This window comes from Cydia amplana, chromosome 1 (assembly GCF_948474715.1).
Source record: "Cydia amplana chromosome 1, ilCydAmpl1.1, whole genome shotgun sequence".
NCBI lineage: Eukaryota > Metazoa > Arthropoda > Insecta > Lepidoptera > Tortricidae > Cydia > Cydia amplana.
The window spans coordinates 13,242,591-13,267,035 of NC_086069.1; the positions used below are offsets into that span (position 1 = coordinate 13,242,591).

General features: G+C 35.7%; 1 protein-coding gene across 2 annotated transcripts; it reads left to right on the top strand.

Annotated features, from left to right (window-relative positions):
- The first annotated feature begins 12,107 nt into the window (after positions 1-12,107).
- Positions 12,108-23,092, top strand: LOC134647979 (putative lysozyme-like protein). Of its 2 annotated transcripts, none has more exons than XM_063502402.1 (3): positions 12,108-12,288; positions 21,765-22,142; positions 22,893-23,092. In XM_063502402.1, exons 1-3 carry the CDS (start codon positions 12,139-12,141, stop codon positions 23,037-23,039), a joined length of 675 nt encoding a protein of 224 aa, XP_063358472.1. In that variant the 5' UTR covers positions 12,108-12,138; the 3' UTR covers positions 23,040-23,092. The 2 variants fall into 2 exon arrangements, with proteins under 2 accessions (XP_063358472.1, XP_063358480.1); XM_063502410.1 differs by lacking the exons at positions 21,765-22,142; positions 22,893-23,092 and adding exons at positions 18,374-18,475; positions 18,577-19,151 and having other exon boundaries at positions 12,110-12,288.
- Positions 23,093-24,445: the final 1,353 nt, after the last annotated feature.

Consider the following 24,445-nt stretch of genomic DNA (forward strand, 5'->3'; position numbering starts at 1 on the left):
TTGGTTGCCATTGGTGCAAGCATCAACTAAATCTTCTCGTGCCATACCAGTTCGACTTTCACAATAGTTGCATGGATTTTTATACATAATATATAAATTATTCACAATCAAATTTGCATGAGATGTGCTAAGCGTTAGATTGTTAAATAGTACAACGAGTTTTGGATGTCTTTGTCCTTCGTTCTTGCAGAAAAATCTATCGTCATCCAAACTTCGGGCTGTTCTTTTCTTAAACTTTCTGTTCTTCCTCATCATATCTGTGGTTAAATACTTGCAATAAATTATGTCAACAATCAGAGAGAAAAATGGGGACTATGCTTTTATGGAGAAGCGGTCGTCCGCTAGAAGAAAAAATAAAATATAGGTAAATAAAATGTTCTTACATAATCTTTGTGTATAAAATTATAATGCATGTGTAGTGTTTACTATTTTTTCTACTCCCGTACTTTTATTTGTCATTTAAAGGGTCGTGTACACACCTTTAAAGCCCTACCTTATAGTTGTCAAGACAAGTCTTTAGTCTATTCCCCAAAAAATAATTTGTGCATACACGCAGTATCTTTTTGGCGATTTTCGATACTTCGTGTAATGACCACCCAAAAATATTGAATGAAATACAGTGTTGCCAACCTTATTTTAAATGTCATCTCTGACAAATAAGTGAACCATAGACATGTTTTTTTTTTAATTTCATTCATTCATTCATTCTTTTCCCGCCCGTACCCTCCATTTTTGCTACTTCTTGAATTAAAAATATTTGTTAAATTTACAATTTTATTTTGGTCGTAGGAAAAGTATTAGGTATAAGTCCGTCAACCAAATCTTGTCAGTAGCAATGTAAAGCAAACTAAAGTAGGGCAACACTCAAAGAGCAGTATTGCGCTAAGAAAAGCAGCAATGTACATCGAACCAAAAGATTTTTTTTTCCGCTGAGCGCGCCCTGCGTACGTCAATTCAAATTGTCACTCGCGGTTTATTGAAAAAATTTGAAACGGACGGACAATTTAAAAGCGATGTTAAAACAATGTTAATCAAAATGATGAACAAATTTGAAGATATCAAAAACAACTCCCTATCGTAGTGCTTATATTCTCTTTGTTCCCTATCTATGTCTTCTAAGTTTACTAAAATAAAATCATATCAAAATGCAGATAATTAGTGCATATATTTGTTATTTACAATATAATATGCCACTTGTTAATGTAAATTAGTGTACTCTTCTGGATGAATATGACATACCTGTGTAATTTTTTTGATTGGTATATATTGTAAAATAGGATTACATATTTAAATAAAACAACTGATATTTGGGTGTTTATTTAATTTAAAGGTAAATAAGATAAGGGTCACTTTAGCTTACACTATAATTCAGGTCATTAATTGAAAAAATATAATGAAGTTACCAATGTTACCGGGTCACTTCAACCAAGCATAATACTCTGTAGTATTCTATTGCATCTTTGTAAATAGTCACAACTGATTGCTGAAAATATTAGACATGTGGGCCTATGGACGGTTTCCAGGACACAATTTATGGTCTTGTTGGATAGATTTAGGCATACGTTTTAATTTTATTTATGCCTTTTAACCCTAAAACAAAAAAACTGAACATAATCTTAAAAGTTCGAAAGAGTTCTTCCAGTATGTACTTGTCATAACCTCAATTTTTAGTAATGTTTACCATCAACGAGCATGATTGTATATTGTAGGCCCCTTAGCTTTGCTTATTCTTATTTAATGTATTGGTATTTAATGGTGACAGCAGAAATATCTCTTGAAACAGAAACGATTCAGAATGAAAACCAAATGAAAACAAATAAGGTGACGGCTGTCGTTCACGATCCACATTCCACAGATAAAACACAGATGACACGTATTTTGGAATTATTCGAACACAGTGTTGCTAACCCGCGATTTTTCAAATTTGCCGCCTTTTACTACTGACAAGATTTGGTTGACGGACTTTACATTGTATGCAACGTTGTTTAACTGAGTCAAAAAATACTTCGCCTCAAATTGTTACTCACGCCACTCGCCTTTTTTGACCTCTCTTAAACAACGGTTGCATAAAATACTATAATGTAACAGGCGTTATTTTTTACAAGCTATTATTTAACTTGCCCTGTTAGTATGTAGGTATGTATGTATAGTGTGGGTCAAATCTTGAAAGCTAAATTTGGCTCAGTTTCCGATTTCTGATGAGCTGAATTTTGCATTTATGTAAATCGGATGACAATGCAATTATGATGACATAGAGCTGATCTGATGAGATAGGAGGTCGCCATGGGAACTCTGTGATATAACAACGCAAACTAATTGTATTTGAGGTTGTTAGAAGTTAGAATTGTCTCGATGAGTATTAGTCGCCTATGGAAAGAAAAGTACAGTCAGCGATAAAAGCTTGTACCACAAATTAATTCTTCGCCAAAAGCTTATACCTTATTGCGTGTACCCTTTACAAGATCTATTTGTTGTTACACTACATTAGTAATACAAGCACACCGGATGATTTTCCAAATGTCCGCCGACACAAATATCATTATCTTTAGCTACGTGTCAATACATCAATATTGTGACACGCTTACTTAACTGGCTGTAATTTCATAGCGGGAAAAGGATTTATATAACATTGTTTATTCTAAGTTAAATGGCCTTGGGTTATCCGTTTATATCACATAATAATTAAACGTTGGCCAAAACCTTTTTATAAAAAAAAATCTACATATACAATGTGACCCGTGGCTGTAAGTAAATTTTCACATCATTTAATGTAATCAAGGTATTTACTTAAATTAAATACCGTGATCGTGGATTCCCCTGATTACGCCGGGTTTCTGTCGAGGCCTACTGACACGCTGATATATTGCAATTTATATAATTGTTTCGGCGAAATAACCCGATCTAAAGTATGCTAATGCTAGACGGGTTTTATAGCAATGTGCGGTTTTCATCACGCTTACGACCTAAGCATATTGTATTACAAATTCGGCATAGTTATAAAACTTAATTCAATTTCAATTAAATAATTATAAACTTTTATTTGTTAAAATCATATCAATCATCAATTTCTAGACAAGTCATGCCATTAAAGTCACTTTGTAACCTCTGAGTTAATAAGTAGGTACATACATACATGACATACATGCTAGCGTTCATGTTCTTTCATGTTGACCCCGGAGGCAATTTCATGGATAAGTGATAAGGACGAATTGTATTTTTTAATGAATAAAAAGTAGTTTCATTTGATAATAAGATGTATAAATATGATAAGATAATTAACTAAAGTTCAAATTTAGTATTTAGTATTAAGCACTGTATCTACGAATATATAAACAGTTGTCAATCGCTCGCGCAGACGTCCAAGATACGGGCTCACCCTAGTTTGGAGTCTGATGGATACATCTCTATCTCTGCACATGTATAAAACCGTTATGATAATAAATTATTGGTATAGTATGAATTATCTCAGATGATTTTTTCGGGCTCGGGCCCTAGTCTATTAAACAAAAGGTATTGTTTCCTTTATGCAGTGCCTACACCTGTTTACTGCTAATAGACCCTACATAAGTAACGGGAAGAAACCCGTTTTAAAAGCAAATTTACCATTCTATTTATATGGTTCAAATTCATGAAACAACCCATTTGGAGATAACACGTTTTGTTATTTCCAAAGAAAAGACCACCCTGATTGTTCTCAGAATGAGCTGTCACATAAATTTGAACCTTAATACTATCACGATAGTTGCTTTTTAAACGACATGGTTACTTTGGCATGTGCTGAAGACCGCTCTTAAAAGAAACAAAGGCTTTTATTTAACAGATTAGTGCTCGAGCCCGAAAAAATCATCTGAGATAATTCATACTATATTTATTTGTAAATAGGGCTCCAGAACTATACCTATATACAGGGTGTAATCTAAAACGTGATACAAGATAATCAAACCTGAATCTTTTCATGATTTTGAACAACTTTTACTATGGGGTAATATATTAAAAAAAATTGAGCTGTTCCATAGAAATGGTCAAGGAGAGGTAGACAAAAATGTATGGCAAAGATTTTTTTTATTGTTAATTTACAAAGTTGACCCCATAGTAAAAGTTGTTCAAAATCATGAAAAGATTCAGGTTTGATTATCTTGTATCACGTTTTAGATTACACCCTGTATATGTAATTTAACTCCTTATTTATAAACGCCATATTGTTTTAGCAGATACAAGCATTTCTAGAGTGTAATCTTGTTATTTGTCGGTTCAGTAAATTAATAATTCATATCCTAAGAAAAGCTTGTGCTAATTGGTCGTATTTGTTTTACCATTCACATTATATCTTTATAAATTGGGCACTTAATGCACTTTTTATTACTTACTAAATTCGACATGTATAAATCGAATTATTAATATTATCATTCACTATTACTTAATAGACGATACCGTAACGTGTGTTGCTAAATGCATTTTTCTAGAGACTAATATTAATATTATGTAGCATATTGTGTCTGCTCGATGACGTCACGTGTGCAGTTTCCTATTTCGCAAACACGACCGCGGGTTAATATGTGGTAAGTAGGATTGTCAAAACTTAAAAAAACATTAATATTCAAAATGATAATTTAGCGTGACTTATGGCTGCATCACGATGTTAAACACAACTTTCCCAAATACTCTGCCCCAGGAAATAATTATAAGTGCTCAATGGCGACAATGACATTTAAACTATACAAAAACTTGATATAAATGTTATAATCTTATTTAAACACATTTAGTTCATCATATATTAATACGAGTAGAGCTAGTTTATAAAGGAATGGTTTTATAGTTACTAAACATCCTGTATGTTGCATTGACATAGATATCTAGGGACTGGCTTTACGGGCAATAATAATGAGGCATGACAGGGGCCAGTACAGCGGTGTGAAATCGCTACAACGCGATTGGTTGACGAGTTCGCATCACGCGCGCGATTGGTTGACGAGTTTGCATTACGCGCGCTATTGGTCGCAACTAGTCGCGTTAGACTGCACGATTGGCTGGAATTCGTGGGTAGCACCGCTGAACTAGTAAGATGTTTAGTGCCCCATTAGCCCGTCCTTAGATATTATACGTCAATGGTTTGTTGCAAATCTTACAAATTATATATGGTTTTAAAATGTCAGGCCCATTCTAACGTAGACTGAGATCAGAATGATATCTGAATGATATTATTTAATTATCGTATGTCTCGTGTATCGTGTGACCGCGCCAATATATGTACGGACAAGTACGAGCGAAATACACAATAACTGTGATTTTGATTTCACAGTGTAGTTTTGAAATTGGCCTGTGTGACATTTTCAACCGGGTGCATGGATAAAGTTGCTTCACCCTTGTAAGATAAATACGACCGCGGTATTCGGAAAACAAGATCCGTTCTAGAGAAGAGAACGATACGATATGTACTAGATACCTGGTAGTTTAGATTACAACTAGATATCTTTTGCAGCTCAATTCGGGCAACCAATGTCACTTTTACGTTAAATTATCGTATTAAGATCGTTTCAAAATCGTTTTTAGATCTAAAAATACATAACGAGACGATTTAGACATTGTGGAAATCGTTCAAGAGTATCTCCAGAATCGCGGAAATGTCAAATTTGACAGGCTAGATCTTAAAAATATCGTTATCGTATCTTGGTGATGTCTAATAGATATCTAGTTCAAAATCCGAATCGGTCCCCGAGTCACTTAATTCAGGTGTTCGGGCTGAATTAAGTATTATTCCTAAATAATGTATGCGTCAACTTAAATGTACGCAATTAAATGTAGGTGATAATGAATTTTCTTAATTATAATAAACCTCGTGTGGATACAAGTTAAGATAATATTTGATACAAATGAAATGTATCCTATGTTTTTTTTTATTAATAATCAAAAAACACAAATGCGGCTAGAGATTAAGAGGCATTAAATCTATAGATAGTCTCAGCGACTAACAAAACTGTATTTGTCAAAACTTGGAATTATTATGTTCATTTTGTGAACGCCGTTTGTGCTATCATCACTGACTTAATATAAAAGAAATAGACACACAAAGCAGAACAAAAACGTCAAGAAATGTGGATCCCAATGACGTTTCGCACCATTTGCATTGATGATAAAAACGCTTACGTAAATTTTGAGTCAAGATAAATGTTTCGTACAGAAAAGAGCTTAATGTCGTAAGCATTAAGTGTCAAATTTGCAAACATAAGTACCAACACTGTTAAAAAATTTAGTCCGATGGCACTAAACGTAACGTATTTACGTCAAACAACGTCAAACGAGAATAATGAACGAATGGAGTCACTTTGGTACACTTTAATATGTATTACTGTACAGGAAAACCAATTGAAGTAATAAATAAAACAAATTTAATTTAATCGGGAGCTCAAATAAAATTAATTCGTGGTTCAAATTCAAACAAATTAAATTTTTAATTCGTAAGTATACGTCTTTAAATACTAATTTCCTTGAAATAAATTCTACTTATTAAATAACTGTGTATTTAAGATCTACATTTGAGTAAATGTAGATCTTAAATACACAGTTATTTAATAAGTAGAGTAGAAAAAAATCCAATCAGTATCTAAATGTCCCCGTGCACCCGCGCTATGAGTATAGCGCGGGTGCACGGGGACATTTAGATACTGATTGGATTTTTTTTATAAAGTCTACCTATACTTTATAAAAAAAATCCTGTGGTTGTCACTGTGTTCCGACAGGTTTAGCATTTACAGTTAGTCGATATAAGCCCTTATTGGTGGTGTATATGTCGGAAACAGGGAAATGGGCCGAACACACAAGTGCCGTTATGCCTTGTTTAAAACTGCATCACCCCTATCTCTTGCTATAATTAAATAGCAGTCCACTTTGCACGTCGCATAGGTTTTCTTGGAAATCTTGAATTTAAACATAATATTATTTATTTATTTCTTATGAATTCCATATAAAAATATAAAAAAATATTGACCTCACATCGACTCATTAGATTTTTGTTCCTTAACATCCCTTCTTTGGTACTAACAAATTAGTTTATTCAAAACCATAAAATTACCACCAGATTACATAAATTATGTAATGCTATCCAAAGAACTAACCGAAAGAAATACATTCCATCCTTTTTCCTTGTTTTATCATTGTTATTTTTACATATTTTAACGGCACATTTCGTAATTGTTGACAACTACACATTTGAGCGTTTCAAACAAGACTAAACGAAAAAGTAATGCATGATCTGTTTTGACATCACTTTTGTGGGGCCATTTTTGGCGGCTGATTGGGTATCCAGTTCTTTATACTATATCAATGGCTATCATATTCTTCGAAAGCGTTAAACATTCAACGCGCTTACAACATGGTGATTATTTAACGATGGGTATATTCTTACTCGCAATAATGTCTAATTAGATTTTTAAAACATTTGCGTTTATTGAACTTGTAAGAGCAGAGTATAATGAATGATAAACCCTATTCCCCTACTAATATTATAAATGCGAAAGTCTGTCTGTCTGTTTGTTATCTCTTCATGGTTAAACCGCTGGACCAATTTGATGAAATTTGGTGCAGAGATAGATGGAAGCCCGGGTCATATAATAGTTTTTTTTTTTCAATCATCATCACTATTCCACGCTGACGAAGTCTCGAGCAAAGGCTAGTAATTTAATAATTATTAGTTCTGATTAAATAACGGTCACTATGTTAATATATAGACAGTATCACAGTTTGGCTAACAAACTAGAGTAGTGTAGGGCTAATGCGTTTTAAAATCGCTGATAATTGAATTAAGACATTTAAATACTCATTTAAAAGTGACTAGTAAATAATTGAGAGCCATCCTTATGTATTAAAATGTAATGGTAAAATGACGATTATAAAATCTTAATTGTACATAAATAGGTTAGGTCGTAACAGTTAGCACTAATGTAATTAGATGTCCCTTATAAATCTAAATATTACAAAAATGCGTTTAGCTAACTTACCATCTCTAAAGTTATAGTTCATGGGGTAATTCAGGAGACAGTTACCATGGCAATCCGTGACAAAAAAAGTTTATTGACCTCAATTGTCTTGTATAATAAATTCAACAAAATGTATTTTAAAAAAAAACTAACCCCTCTTAGCTGTTATAAACTGGTTGTATTCAATTAAACAAGCAAATACAATTATTTAGTTAAAGTGATGGTTAATTTATATTAAATACTTAATTACATTTAAGACTCGATAGAAATCAACTCTTGTGCTGGGTGCTGATGGAAGAGTAAAAATGTCACTTAATTCATCAAAGTATTTTATGACGTTGTCTATTTGAACGCGCAAACAATTTAATAAATGTATACTTGCTTACTTACTGCTGTGGCGCAACGACCCGAAGTGGATCTTGGCCTCCGACACCAAAGACCAAATAAATAAAACAATAAATGTATACAGGGTGGAAATATGTTCAGTGCACAAATTGTGATTGTAAGTTCAGTATTTAAAAAATACATTAAAATGATTTTAGAAACATTAAATTTATTAACAAATCGTTATTAAAGATTTAGGAAAAGCGTAATAATATCTCTCGAATCCCAAGCACCGGGGAAAAATCTCCGCCTTACAGAAAACCCTAATTAAATTAGCACCACTAGGTATATACTCTTCTGCGGGCAGGCTGTGTTTTTAGTGACAGTGAGATCTGCATTTGTTCCTTAAAACCTCAAACAAGTGAAGTAAGGGTTGGCAACAAGTACCTAAGTGACAGTTCTTGACGCGCAAGCAACCAAGCCTTGGGTGTCCGTACATTTATTTACTTACTACTTAAAAGTTCTTAAAAGGCTGAACGTCCCTGGTTAAAGTGGTTGAGCCAAATCGATTTTTCATAATGTATGCATTGTTTAAGTTCGTATCACGAAATTTTATATAGGTTTGTATCCTTTTTGTGGCATTAAAATTGAGACAAGGCACGATTAAGGGTCATATATATCGTCATCAAGTACCCAAATAGTAGTTTATGCAACAGTGATATAATAAGAACCAATTATGAGCTGTTGCATACATTACTTTTTCTATGACAGCTGCAGCAAAAAAAAAAAAAAAAAAAAAAAAAAAAAAAAAAAAAAAAAAAAAAAAAAAAGAGTTATTATTAAAAAAAAGAGTTACTCATAAGATGACTGCTAGCAGTCATCTTATGAGCCTATAGACAAAGCATTCAAATGACATTGCTTTAGATATCACTGTCAGTCATTTAATTGACACATTTAAGTGCTGGAGTAGAAAAACAGCCTTTTTGAGCTTATTGTCGGCCTGGGTCGGTTTTTATAATATTGTCCTGTAATATTTATCTATTCATTATTTTAATATTAATCTTTGACTTATCTCATATATTTAAGGCTGAGTTAATTAAGAAGTAAGTAATCTGTTAACTTGTCAATTCAAGATAAAGGTGACATTCGTATGGCAACTGCAGCATTACTGCTGCGGCGTTGACGCGGCCGTTGTCAATGGTAAAGTTCCTTGATAAAATGAATGACGGATTGAACGTTCTACTAATCTAATCAGCGCCACAGCAGTAATGTCGTAACAGTAATGCAGTTACAGTTTACATTCGAATGTCACCTTTAAAAAAAGGATTAGGTATGAGTATATCGCGTCCGGCGATAACGGGAAGTTTTAAAGAGTGGCGGGTTTTATGTAAAAAGTAACACGTAGCAAGCTTTTATGAAACGGGCATCAGACTGCTATTATTTTAATGCTGATTGAATCTTATGTCGATAAATATTAAGATTTGGTCTCTATATAAAAAATATCCTGTAGAGTAGGTATGCTTAGTAAACTAGTAGCAATTAAAAACATTGTATTATGTATAGAGTTATAGGAGACACAGCTCAGTTAAGGAAACACATCAAATACTTTATGTTGGTACTTAATTCATAAGAATCAATCAGATTTATATATGTTTCCCATTTATTTTAATAACTTTATTTTCTTTTCCTTTTGTATGAATTTGATATGTTTTCTGAAAGATTCCATGTACATATGTATATATTTTTAAATCTATTTTCTATTACACCTTATGTGTATAATTGCATGAATTCTATAGGAATTTAAATTGTATTTCTTTTTCCTTATTTTCTCGTAATGCATGTTAATTATAAGCTGTAATTTCTTTTGGAAAGATGTGTCCCGCCGAGTTTGTTGCCGGTCCCATATTGGGATACCCTCCTCCAATTGAGGGGGGATTTAAATCTTCTCGGGGCAGAGGTGTAGGGTTGGAGCCGGTCTCCCTAGCTTTATTTGACGTTCATAAGCGCATTGTAATTATGCCTACTTGAATAAACTATCTTTTATCTTTATCTTATCTTATCATGAATTATAACTAAACTTGCAAGCAAAAAAATACTTGTTATTTAGTTTTTTCTTTTACAATTAGTATTTTTAGGGGTTACCTAAATCGTTTTTGTTTACTTTAATATTTTGTCAATTACTTTAATACGGAAATATTAGTTATGCTAATTGTATACTTTATAATTTTTGCACGGCGTTTAATGAGACAAAATGTCAGACAATAAAAAATGTTGACAACCCTGCTAGAATTTCGAAAAGACGAGTAAACAAAATTAGAATTAACGCGCAAAACAAATATCAGATGCTGTAATTGTTAAAAAATAGAGTCCTTTTGTTTATGGAGTTAAGAACTCGTAGCTCACGGCAATGAATAAAAAAAAACCGCCCAAGTGCGAGTTTGACTCGGACAAAAAATGACGATGTTGTATGGGAGCTCCACTTAAATATTTATTTTATTTTGTTTTTAGTATTTGTTTTTAGAGCGGCAACAGAAATACATCATCTGTGGAAATTACAACTGTCTAGCTATCACGGTTATGACGTTATGAGTGCCTGGTGACAGGCAGACGGACAGACGGAGGGACAGACGGACAGACGGACTGACGGACAGACGGACAGACAGACAGACGGACAGCGGAATCTCAATATGAATGTTTATTAAAAATGATTAATCTCTCAAAAATGGATTTTCAGCGCCCCAAAAAACTTAGATATTTAACATTTCTCACACCGGTTGAAACAAAAAAGAAATACATCCTCCCTAAAGTGTTCTCGATGTACGTACCCTACATTTTTTCCAGTTTTTATTTTACCACTTTGTCGGTGTGATCGGTGACCGAATAGGTATGTACCCAATACCCACTCATAGCGAAATGCAGCTTTCTAGTACTAAGGATTACTAATCCAAGCCTCAGATGGACAGATAAATAGGCAGGCCGATAGACAAACAGACATTTAAAACTATAAGGGTTCCTAGTTGATTACGGAACCCAAATAGTAGTTTATGCAACAGTGATATAATAAGGGTTCTTAAAATTCAAGGGTCGAAGTTACAAAACGAGACGTAGTCGAGTTTTGTAAAAAAAGACCCGAGAATTTTAAGAACCAATTATGAGCTGTTGCATACATTACTTTTTCTATGACAGCTGCAGCAAAAAAAAAAAAAAAAAAAAAAAAAAAAAAAAAAAAAAAAAAAGAGATTATTAAAAAAAAAGAGTTATTATTAAAAAAAAGAGTTATTATTTAAAAAAAATTGAGTTATTATTTAAAAAAAAAAGAGTTATTGTAAATGAAAACATACCTCTTTCAATCAAGATGATCGGAACTTGTATCTTTAAAAAAAATAAAGCAGTTGTATTATACTCATAAGATGACTGCTAGCAGTCATCTTATGAGCCTATAGACAAAGCATTCAAATGACATTGCTTTAGATATCACTGTCAGTCATTTAATTGACACATTTAAGTGCTGGAGTAGAAAAAAATATATAGGTATAGTGAGACATTGTACATCACGATAAGATGACTGCAGTCTGACATAAACTTTACTATACCGGCACGTATTGTTGACATTGGAAACTAATCGAATACAATGACGTTCGGTTGACGTGTTACCCGGAAGGAACAATATGTTTTGCGTTTGCCAAAATACTCATCCCTTAGAATTGCGTAGAGCTGTCTCTACGAGGCGAAGGCCGCTTCACCTCTACGGAGCATGTGTCACCCCCACACAGCTCATCCCCCCTACGAGGCGCAGGCGGTTGGGCGCAGCGCTTGCAGCGGCAGTCTCCCGGCCAGCACCATGTCGCGCACACGTACCGCTCCCGCCCACACGCGCTTGGTAGCGCTCACACTCGCGCTCTCGCTGGCCCTCGCAGCCGCTACTCCCTCGCACCCGCGGCCGCGCGCGCGCCGCCAGCTCGCAGAGGATAACTCGCTGCAGCCAGAACAAGTGAGAACCTCGCATGTGACTTACTAACGTAGTCGATAAGACCTATAGGCTTACTAATTCAAGTAAATATCACCCATTCATGAAGTGATCAGCCTCTTTATCTGCATCATGTTTCATACAACTAAGTGACTTGCACGGTTCCTGAGTTTGACCCAATTTTGATAAACCACATATCATTTATTTATTATCAAACTTGAGAACTTTGCACGCTACTTTCATACTTCTACATACAGTCCCCGCTCATCATAAATCGAATAAGCAACTTCATGAGTTCAGGAATCCGGTGATGACCACAAGAAACATAATTATACTCCCGCGCTATGTGCGCAGAACGGGAGAGCGGTCCCAATAGCGTTCATTCTCATAATAAAATAATAAAAACGTCATCAATCAGATTGTTTGATATCTTGTCTATTCAGGAGCTTGTCCAATTTGGTATTTAAGAACGAAGGTAACGATGTCAAGTGGGTCATGTATGTATGTCGTGTACGATGTGCTCACGCGCAACTTCGCAACGCATGGTTTAAGAACCGGCGCAATGCAAACCTTGAACAAATAAACTTAACTTGAACCATCTTCTATTAAGGGAGAAAACATTTGATTGTTTTCTAGACTGTTAAAAGGCTGATTGTTATAATTAGAAGAATTTAAAAAATGGGCCAAGTGACTACGTAGCTATTAATATATTTATGACTAAGTATAGTTATTACGTGCATTAGTTAATGAGAAGTAATAATCCATAATTTGGTAAAGCAGGCGCATTACCGCGTGCACTGCGGCTGAGGTCGCTTGGTCACTTGCTTGTTTCGCAACTCGTTATGTATTCATTACGAGAACAGCGGCGGGAGCGCGCTTCGGTGCCGATACCGGCGACCACTATCACGTGGTACCTATGAAAAACAGAATTTATTTATTCACCCCATAAAACGCCGTGCGGACTTCTGCAGGCCCTAAATGAGCCATGTGAAAATGCCGCCCGGCACAAAGTCAGGAAGAGGAAGAAAATATGACGATAATATTTTTCATTATTTACCTAAGTATTTACTCAAATGAAAAACCTCATTAAGCTAAGTACCTACTCGTAACAAGGCACAGGTATCAAAGTTTATTTTCTAAATAGCCCTCTATTTTATACAATTTCCTGTTGAGAGTCCTGGTAGAATGAAATTAGGCGCATCACACCTACGATGCAATAACTATGAGCCGACATCAATACGCGACATTCATATATGACCTAGGTTGGTTAGGGTAGTATAGTTTGTCCGGCGGCTTAGGGGTAAAGAGCCATAAAGATAAGCTAATTAGTAATCTATTTTAAAATGAGCGTAGGTGATTTTTTTACCTACTTATACAAAAAGATAACGTTGTTTGTACTAAGGTTCAATGTCAAATGACATTAGTAAAATTTCAAATGCAATAAAAAAAAGCATTGCAAAAGTAAGGGATAACAATCGGAAATTTACTACTAGTATTCCGTTGGTACTGGTTTAGTGATTACGTATGTTGTATTAAATGACTCACTTAACTATTACAGTTCAACACGATGTGAAGATATATTTTGTAAAAGAAACAAAAAAAAAAGCTTAAAATGCTATTGTACAAGTTATATTGCTTTTTACTCTAACGCCGCCGTACCTACAAACTATTACCTCATTAAAGGGCCAGTCAGACACCATACATTGCATTTCAAAGCATCTCCTATGCATAGGATCCTTTCACTATTAGCTTTGCAAAAAGTGCCTGCAACAGCAGCCTCGGCCGACACTTCTACTTTTCTACCTATAGAACACTAGAAATACATCGAAAAACTTAAACATAATCGATTATGTTGATTGATTAAAGAGTTTAAAAAGCGCTTTAAGGATGATCCCAATTACGGGGAGGCTGCTATAACAGGCTGCTTGACGCACTAGCCGGATTTGATACATGCATAGGTATATAGCTCATTAAATGTGGAATTGGAACTATCATATAACGTTGAAAAATTTTATCGGGTCTATCGCGAATTTATTTTGTTACTTTTATTTACGGAATTTCTTGTTGGCGAATAACTGATGTCCCAGAAAAATGTTAAAGCAATTTTTTTTGTAACCACCAGACAAAAAGTCTATGATAAAGTTGGGGGTAGAAATCACAAATTGAAACCACCTACCACACATACATATATTAATTATTGTAAACAGTCCGACACGCAACCTCCGATCCGCGCACACATCCGAATTTAGATCCTTGGCTATATCTTCTGGATCACTAGTTCCTAAGTTGACGATAAGACAAAACCAGCTTCCCTATTAAAATGTCTGGAGTGTCTCCTGATTCTATGGACAGTAATGGCTTTAAACTCACCTTTTTCATAGAGTTTTCGTTGGTAATTACACAAATCTTTGTCTTGTCATTCTGCTGGGACATCAGTTACCCGCGAATAATACCAGTGTAACCTGCGTCGAAACGTCGGAAACAAAGGTAGGTATAGGTACGTAACAAAATAAATACGCGATGGACCCGATAAAAAAATATATTTTGTAATATAAAATAACCATTTCATAAACGCTTTGTTAAATTATTAATTAGTTTTATCGAATCACACCATATATAATTTTTTAAATGAGTCTAAGGTTGCATTTTCTATTTTATAATTGTAAGGGATGCTTCTAAATTTTAATCATTATTACATTTCATTTCTGGACAATTTTATTTTGTTGTATCCTTGTTTGTATATTTTTGTTATTTGTTGTTTTTGTTGTTGTTGTAGCGGTCAATGTTGTTGTTATTATTGTGTGTTACTGTATGGACTGTATTTCTTGACGTCGACGCTCTGTCTCTCTTGCTTCTCACGCAATCGCTCTAACTTCTGACCAATTAATTTATATTTAATGTAAATTTAAAGGAAGTAAGGAAAGCTATCCTATGTAACACTTTACTAACGAATAAATTATGTTAAGTATATATTTATGATCTACCTATAATATTTATTTTTTATTTGTTATACGTACGGTACGGTAGGGATGTACATAAATAAATGCCTCGTGTTTAGTTTTAGTTGCCCCAGACATTGATTCTGCCCTGTAACTGTGCCATCTATCGCAGACGATTCGTTGCAATGTCCGTGGAAATTAAAATAAATAATATTCAGTAGCTTACTAAAATTAAACTGAAACGAACACTTCCAAATTTTCATATTGGTCAGATTAATGCAAGCCTACTTGCACGCCATATCTTACCAATTACGTGCCAAAAACAGATGAGATAGCTATATGTGATACACCAAAGTTGATGTAAAAGGAAAGCACATAATGAGCAACCATACCAAAATTAACTTCAGGGGAGTTTGCGTATCAATGAGTAACATAGGTAATCATTATTATTTTACCTCTGCGGGATTTGCCATTCTGAGTCTATACTTGTATTTCGACCATAATGATAATAAGGTAATTATCATTTGCCAAATGACTAAGGCACAAACGCGATTAACATCTATTCTGTCGTTAACTGGAGAGCGAAACCACTTTTCATAAGTTTGCAAATTTGGACCTGCGCGACCTTGTACGTAATATAAAACATGCTGCGTAAAAGTTGTCCTTACATACTTTCAAAATAATTTACTGTACATTGGTATACCAAATGAATAAGCACTGTAATCATATTTTATGCCACCTCTGACCCCAGAATGTCCCAGAAAAATCTTAATATACTGTGATTTAAGTGCTCAAGGTAGTGCGAGGACTCTAAAATCATTTTATCGCACGCTTAGCTCATAAAAGTGCTAATCGCGGTTTATTAAAGTAAATTATGCATTTATCCATTGATAGTGCAGCGCGATGCACTCTTACGCAACTCGTCTCATCCACGCGGGGCGGGGACGGGCGCGGAGCTTTTTGCACGTAATGCTAGTTCCCAGCCAGTGATGCAACACAATGCAGCGCAATTATATCAACCAGCAATTGCCGTGCAGACCCGGTGGCTTACTTTATCGACCTGGGCTTTATATTTACAAACATATTATAGTCATGCATCGAGAACTATTTGAAGGTAGGTACTTAAAAGTTTAGGCAACTACCACATTCGTAACGAAACGATACAGCTTCGTGCGCCCCAATTCTACTTTTAATACATATATGTACGTCAAAAACTAGTTCTGGATACAATATGGATCGGATCCAGATAAAATTTTTGACGTAGCGTAAAATTAGAACCAGGCCAGTAATGTAGGTTAGGTACAGTAAGTGAATATGAAAGTCATTAACTGTTATTAGTATTATTTTCTTTTATTTTTGTATTTGCACAATTAAATGCTTTTGATATCCTGACTTGTGCGTTAAGATTAATCTAATCAATTCGTAATTTTTGAGATTTAGCTAGTCACACATATTTCAACATTTAACATCTAAAGTCTTATGTTGCAAACTATCTCTCAGCAGCGCATCTCGAGCGAGCGCTAGACGGGTTTGTTGGTTGGGCAATTGGGCTCGGCCACGGGTCCTTGCGCGCGCTAGCCGGCCTCGACCCGCGACCGCGGTATCCGCCCAACACATACTAATGACCATCTTTAGAGATCCAACCTATTCATCAATGCTGTTCAGAAAATTGACATAAAGATTATGAGTCTAGCAAAACAGTGAAAATTGAATCTTTACCTTTCGAATTAAATACCTAACATGGTCCACTAAGTCCATCGTTTGAAAAATTAAAAAGACAGTGCAGACAGTAAAAAGATTAGGCCTCCAAAAAAGTATGGTGCCCATGAATTATTAAAAAGAATCCTAAGTGCTAACGCGTCTAAAAAGAGGAAAGGAGGAACTGCCTAATTTTTCTTGTTGTGTAATTTTACACGCCTCTATCAAAATTACCTGCAAGTAAAATCTAAACTACCTAGTTATTTTCCTAATACCGACACATTTGACACTAACAGCAGATCATACTTGTATACATAATAAACCCAGATCAAATTCATAAAATGTTATTACAATCAGTATAAGCCTGTGTCTGTTTTCTTACATTGTACAATTATGGCGATACAGGGGGCGGTTTTTATGATTCAGTTTTCAATTTTAATATCACTGCTATTTATTTACTTTCATTCAATAATTTGCATCAGAAATACATTTTAAGTGAAAATAAATGTTGATTGATATAGAATGAAGAATATTGTTTCTCCATTTTGTCAATTTACTCAAAGTAGTTCTAAGGACAATAGTTATTTGTACAACAAGAGATCAAAGTTTGGTATTTCTTCGAGTGCTTATTTTGAGTCCCGTGCAAGCGAAAGATTCTATAATAATTTAGAATCTTGAGCGTAGTAAGGGACTCAAAAGCGCACGAGATGTAAATAACTTTGATCTCGTGTAGTTCACAAAACTTTTCACCTCAGCAGTGAGAACATATTACAGAACCCGAAAAATGTATTCCTTCTTCATCACTTACCTCTATTCGCTCATGTTTTCTGAAGATATTCCAACAATTGCTCACTGTTTTTAAGTAGCAAAGTACCCTTGTTCGAGCTGCTGAGGTGAAAATAAATTTGTTAAATATAATAAATTCGCATAAAATAATAGAATATAGCCTATCATAGATTCAATTAAAGTAAGGGATACATAAACATGACCTACACAGTTTTTTTGTAAAATTTTCTGCTCCCTTGATATATATGTATATTATGTAAATATAAATGTCCCTTACACTAAACATTTTATGTGTCCAGGAACAAATCAGGGCCAAATACTGATGTAGTAATTGATATTTTTTTCCCTGAAGACGTGCCTGAAATAACACCCTCTATTAGGAAGTGTGATGAAATTCGTACTTCAGTTGACCCTTTGCTTCTCACAGTACCTAGGCAATAAACTCATTACGACATTTTATAGGCAGTGTTTTGTACCTAGTTCCGCCGCTAATCTATTATTAAAATCGTTGATTTGAATGCTGTGAACTATTTCGGTGAACAAACGCTTGCAATTCGATGGGAACTAATTTTCTCTCGGTGCGAACGGCATAACTGGTGATGGCGAAGTGCTTTATGGTGTCAGTGTAGTGTTTATGTTTGTGTACACGCACCTGTTGACGGTCGTGTGTGTCTGTGTGTGTGCAGGAGGCGCAGGGCGAGGTGGCGGGGAGACCCAAACGAAAGCTGGAGGGCCTCGCGCAGGCCTCTTTCGGCATCAAAAACGCCGTGCTCGGGCTCGCGTTTGGGGTAAGTACGCCCGCTAGCCTGCCGAATTTGTCTTCAATGTGGCTTTATGTGGCTTCATCATCACCTATATATTGGTACTGACTCATGGCTCTATGTTGCAGAAAGTCAACTCAATCATCGACGCAAAAACGAGGCTAGTGGATACTTTGGACCGTACCAACATTGAAAAGAATCGCGCGCTCGGTATTGAAACTCCGCGCAATGACGGCCTAGCGTCCCTGGGTGGGCTCGTAAGCCAGATAGCGGGCCCGTTCTTGCAGTTAATCGGGCCGAAAATCCAGGCCGTGTCCGGATTGCTGGGCGGTCTTTCTGGAGGCAGCAGTAGCGGATCCAGCGGCGCAGGCGGGCTAGGCCAGAGCACCGGCGGCGCTGGTGGAGGTGGGCTGGGCTCCGTGCTGTCGCTCGTGTCGTCGCTGTCAGGCTCGCTGTCGGGCGGTGCCGGCGCAGGCGCCACTGTTGAAACTATTGACTCCTCGGAGGAGGAGGATGAGTCCTCTTAATGCAACGCACTCTTCCCTAGCCCTATCCTCATCCCTTCCCGTCCCTTTAGCCGCCTGTACAGTCCGTGGCTCTCCCCCTCCTGCTCACGCCTGTGGCGCCCTCTCGCCGCGGCACTGTATTTATATTGTAAATAGGTTTAGGTGAATGGTGGTGATATTAAACATATTCCTTCCAACTGTTTGTTTGTCTGCACTCCTTATCCTAGAGTCCTTTTGCTGCACTATAGTAGATTGGGAGTGAATTATGCCTAAATAAATCTCATAACGATATATTGCAATATTTTCACGTTGGTTCGTCTTTTCAAATTATAAAAATTGCCATAAAACATTCCCAAGAAAATGGTGTAAGTAGTGTTTAGTGAAGTAGAAGTAGCAGAAGAAGTAGTAGTATTGTAGCTGCGAATTGCGACGTTATTAAATTAAAGAATAAAGTAGCATGGAATGTAACTATCGTTTAATTGTATTATATTGTACATAGATAAAAGTGTTTTAAGGGGAGCGAGGGAATTGTAGTTATGTAGTAACACTAGTAACTAACTTACAAGCAGGCTTCGTAGTCGTAGGTTCTTAATTTGAGCTTGTCTTAGTCGCTTAAATTCTTAAAACATAGGTAAGTAGGTACTTACTTGTAGCCTAGACAAAACAAAAGATTTGTAAGCAAAATGACAGTATGCCCTGGAAGCTCCGTCTAGTTAAGTTGTGAAGGAAATGTTTGCAAGGATATTGAAGGATACGAATAAGTAACCAACATTTTTCTATTGATCCAAGCTTAATATTGTATTCGACTCGTGAAAGTAACAAAAGGTGATGACCTGATGACGATAGCAGCAGCAGCAGCAAATTGGAAGTGGTGCGTCTAATCGTCTAATGACACACGTATTATTCAGTTCAATATTTTCAGATCTGTATTTAAACATGATCTTCAACTAATCTTGAGTTGAAAGGTTGAGAAACCATCACCTGGAATTTTAAGAAGAAATTCGAAAAACTGAGTCAGTTAAAAAAATCTTTTATATACTTAGAGAGGTGATTAGTTAGGTAGCTACTTACTATATTTTGTTTTAAATTCCCGTGGTCATTTTTAAGTTCTTCAGAATAATTAGTTTTTCATATTAATGTGACATAGTTCTGAGGGAACTGCGAACATTACAAATAATATTATTTTCTTGTTAATTTTTGAAAAAAAAAAAATATTTATGTATTTCTTGAGTTTTATACATTTGTAGATTGTGTGTATATACAAAGATATGATTAAACAAGTGTTTAATCATATCTTAAAAAAATACTCATTAGTTTAGAAATAGGTATGCTACGATTACAATATTTACAAGTAGGTACCGCAATGAATCCACAGCCAGTAGATTTGAGTCCCGTTTACGAGTAGCCTCATCTTTACTCTCGAGTCTTACCCTTAATTCGACACCTGAATTGAATTGACCCTGCATATTTTAGACTTTCCCTTTTTTGTGTTGATTTAAGGGTTAACTAATCTGTCGCTTGACACCGCTGGTCTATCCCTAGTCCAGTCTAGTAGTCTATATCTTTTTAGTTATTGCTAGTCTCTCGCTAGTCTGCTGATAGTTTCAGCTAGTCTATGTTTGGTGACCCCTTGCGTCTAGCCACCCCTAGCCAATATCTAGTCCTCGCTAGTCTCTCTAGTCCGAGCCCTCGCCGCTCACCGCACCACTCGGCCTTCGCGTAAGGTGATCCGGCACGTTCACTTTTAGCACTGCATGTTTCACAGCCCACATATTACTTCGTAATTCGACTGCCATAAAAACGATATGATGCGCTATCGTAAGGCAGGCAAAAGGAAACGAAACTTGTATGGATTATCAAAATGCTTCAACGCGTATTTTAGCGATACTATGTACCCATAGTATTCTTTTTTGTGTAGCTTTTAAGTGCTTTCTAGATAATACCTTTGCCTAAAGCAGGCGAAGTTATTGTTAGCGTATATTTAAAAATAATTGTAAATATGTATTTATGTAGTTAGTAACTGCTTTTGTCTATATATATATTTGCAAAATAATTAGGTAGGTATGCATTAATTAAAATAATTATTGAAATCGTAAGTTATACAGCTGATGATGAAAAGTTGACTATGCCGGAATAATTAAAGATCGATCAGCTCTCGCTCGTATTAAAACAAAATGATTCAGACAAAGGGGGATATGAAATGATTGCACCGCCTGCCCAGGGTATGATGTGTATGTGTAGTGGTTGTAGCTCGCACTTAAACGTTTCACACATCTCACACTTTCTACACAAATGTCGCACACACAAATAGGTCCCGTACACCCAGCTTCTTTTTTCTTTGCACCCGAATTCACAGAAAAACTGCCAACCGTCCGACATCGGTTCTGACCCGAAAAATATTTTGATATTACATTGAAGTGTGTGTTCGATATCTAATACATTATAAACATATTGTATTGAAATATTAAAATATAATATATTACAACAATAAACAATAACTCTTTTTCTTCTTACCTATTTGATATTTTCCTGTTATATATCTTTCTATTTACTTGCTTCCTTATCTAGACTTAATATTTTTCATGGAATATCTACGAACTTATCTAATTATTTCTTGTTTCAAATATAATTTAATATAATTTACGTGATATATGTATGTATCTAAAGTTTTCATTAAACACATCAGAAAACATCATCAATATACAAACATTATCAGACAATAGTAGGGAGCGATTGCGTGCAGAAGTTTCAGAAAAGAGGTCATAGCGAGAGCGAGTGCGGATCGATGCGAGCCTGTCCATTATGTGCAGAGTGGCACTACGTCGAGGCGCCTGGCGAGGGCCACCCAGGATCTACCGCCACCCCCTACATCAGCGCGTCAACAGGCGGAGGCTTCTCCGGGACTACAGCAGGATACGTCATCTCATCTACGCCCTTCGAGGGCTACTCAAGCGGATCTCCTAGTGTACCCTTTGTCACCGCCTCAACACCAAGTCGGGCCTACCTCCCGCCCCGCAGCGCTCGCGCGCCCGCAGCGACAGACGCCAGCGAGCTCGACGAAGACTTCGGCAGACGACATCCCCGTTTTCGACCGGAACAAAGTGAGCCTGGACTTTCCCGGGAACCTGTTTGGACCATCCGTGTCGCTCCTTATCAAGACTACTAAGATCGTTGGAGACGTCATCCAGGTAATCATTATACAATTTTACATTATCATCAACACCTATAACATTACGAGAGTTAGACTGGCAACGAATGGGCAAATTGACAACAAATGGGCAGTACTAATTACTTGTTGCCAACATTTAAAATTTCCATTTTGTCTAAACAATGGTCCGTAACTCAATGAATAACAATAAGAGTTCACGACTATAAGCCCCCATGAATAAGTCATCATCAGGTCACCACAATAGCCTTATGTATTTTGTAATATGTATTGGGGACTCACAAGTGTGTTAAATTTTTGGTTATTGCTTATCTACTAAAGATATATACATATATGTATAGATAACCAAGGTTCAACAAATTCAATAACAATTTTACATATAACGTAGTCATTTGAAAGGTTAATGTTTGTAGCTTCCTCCTTGACTCCTCATCGTGAATATTTTATAAAAATAAAAATACAGTTTCTAAATTTTCCACATTTATAAATAATGTAGTCCACTTATTGGACACGCGCTGCGCGTGATGAAAACTACACTAAAGTAATTGATAGGTATTGTACCGTATAAGTTTGCACGCGTGTACTTGAATGTTAAAATTAAGGATAGAGACCCATCGTTACTGCAAGAAGCACCCGTCCGTCTGAAAAATATCAAATATGTACCATCGAAGGCCCAAGGTCCACCAATGTACAGTTAAGAGTGTTGCTGTTTGTTTGTACTTAGATATTACAACATGCACAGTTGTAAAGGGATGTTTTGTGTGTGTTGCAGAACTCGGCGGTGCGATACCAGACGTTCCTGAGGCTGTTCCGGCCGCTGTTCCGCGGACCCTTCGAGATCAAGGGTCTCGACCCGCCCACGACCACCACCACCACAGCCGCCCCCGCGCCCGCCGACAACGAGGTGCGCCGACGCTGACGTGCGTGACGCCGACAAACAAACGCCCATTTAATATTTTGAGGCTTTTTAATTTAATTTAGATTATTAGCATACACTTATAAAAACGTGGCCAATTTGTTATGGTGTAGAACTGACTGACTAAGCCTTTTCATTTTCATAATGAAAATTAGTATAAACAATGTCTTAATATTGAACAACGTTTAATTTATGTGTCATTTAACTACAAAAATAACCTGCAAAGTTGTGAGAGGTGATTAGTAACCTACTACATAATGCTTTAGTTATTGAAATATGTAGGTACATATAATAATTGATTAACTAAAATACAGTTACCAAACTTAATAGGTAGGTACCTTGATGCGTTTAACGTAAAAACGATCATGTGCCAAAATTATTGATGGGTTGAATTCTTCAAATATTTATTTGCTCGTTAGAACCTTAGTCGTGGATTTCATGGTCCTTCATAATATAAATAAAAATACTTCTTGTGAATGGTGTGCCTTCTTAGTTAAATAATTTTATAAATAAATTAATTTAAAACATTTTGTGTCTGTATATCCTTGTATCATCCCTATCATCACTTCCTCACCACTTCACTATCATCACTTGTTATTGTGACAAAATTTAATTTAATTGGTTATTGTTTTTGTTTGTTTTGTATAACTTGCGATGCTCACTGATTTACTTTTATTTTAGTATGTATTCTCGTGAAGTGAAATGTATAATTTCTTTTGAGAAAGTAAAGTTCTTTAAACACAAATTACAACGGTATTATACCTAGTTCGTTTTTTTAGCATTAGAAAAAAGGTAAACAATCTTGACGTGTCTTTTTATTGAAAAACACTTTTGCAAAATAAGTCAAGGCAAATATGTAACAATTATGAATCATATACGATTATTTACATTCTTTTGCTTTCATAAGTACTTAATAAGTACTAGTTGCGTAGTCTTTTTCTAATGTTAAAAAAATGAACTATAGTAAAGAGAAACTCTCTACTGATTTTGAAAAGCGTTTTTGAATTAAAAGATACGCCAAGATCGCGTTAGTCTTTTTCTAATGCTAAAAAAACGAACTACTTAATAGTAAAGAGAAACTCTCTTATTAGAGAAAAGTTGCAAAAATGTCCAACTGTCAACTATTACAGTTCGAAATTTCTACAGAGTAGCGCTAGGGTACCTAGCTATAAATTAATAGGACAGGAAATGAACTTTTGATGTAGTGAATTGCGCCGTCAGTGACTTGATTTTTTTTTATCAAATAGTCTAGGTACCTATGGCGCCACCTATTTAAGATTTATTGACGGACACTTTTTCATACATAGAGATTATCCTTACCTCTACCCTCCATAGACTGAAGTTTACTCTTTCATTACTATTTATATTCCAGCGGGAAGCTGAAAAAAAGCTATCCGAACGTGACTTAC

Excerpts from the sequence above, each read along its gene's own strand:
- LOC134647979 (XM_063502402.1), top strand. The coding sequence starts at position 12,139 with ATGTCGCGCACACGTACCGCTCCCGCCCACACGCGCTTGGTAGCGCTC. Across the intron at positions 12,289-21,764 it reads ACTCGCTGCAGCCAGAACAA|AGTGGCACTACGTCGAGGCG; the intron begins GTGAGAACCTCG and ends CATTATGTGCAG. Across the intron at positions 22,143-22,892 it reads TCGTTGGAGACGTCATCCAG|AACTCGGCGGTGCGATACCA; the intron begins GTAATCATTATA and ends TGTGTGTTGCAG.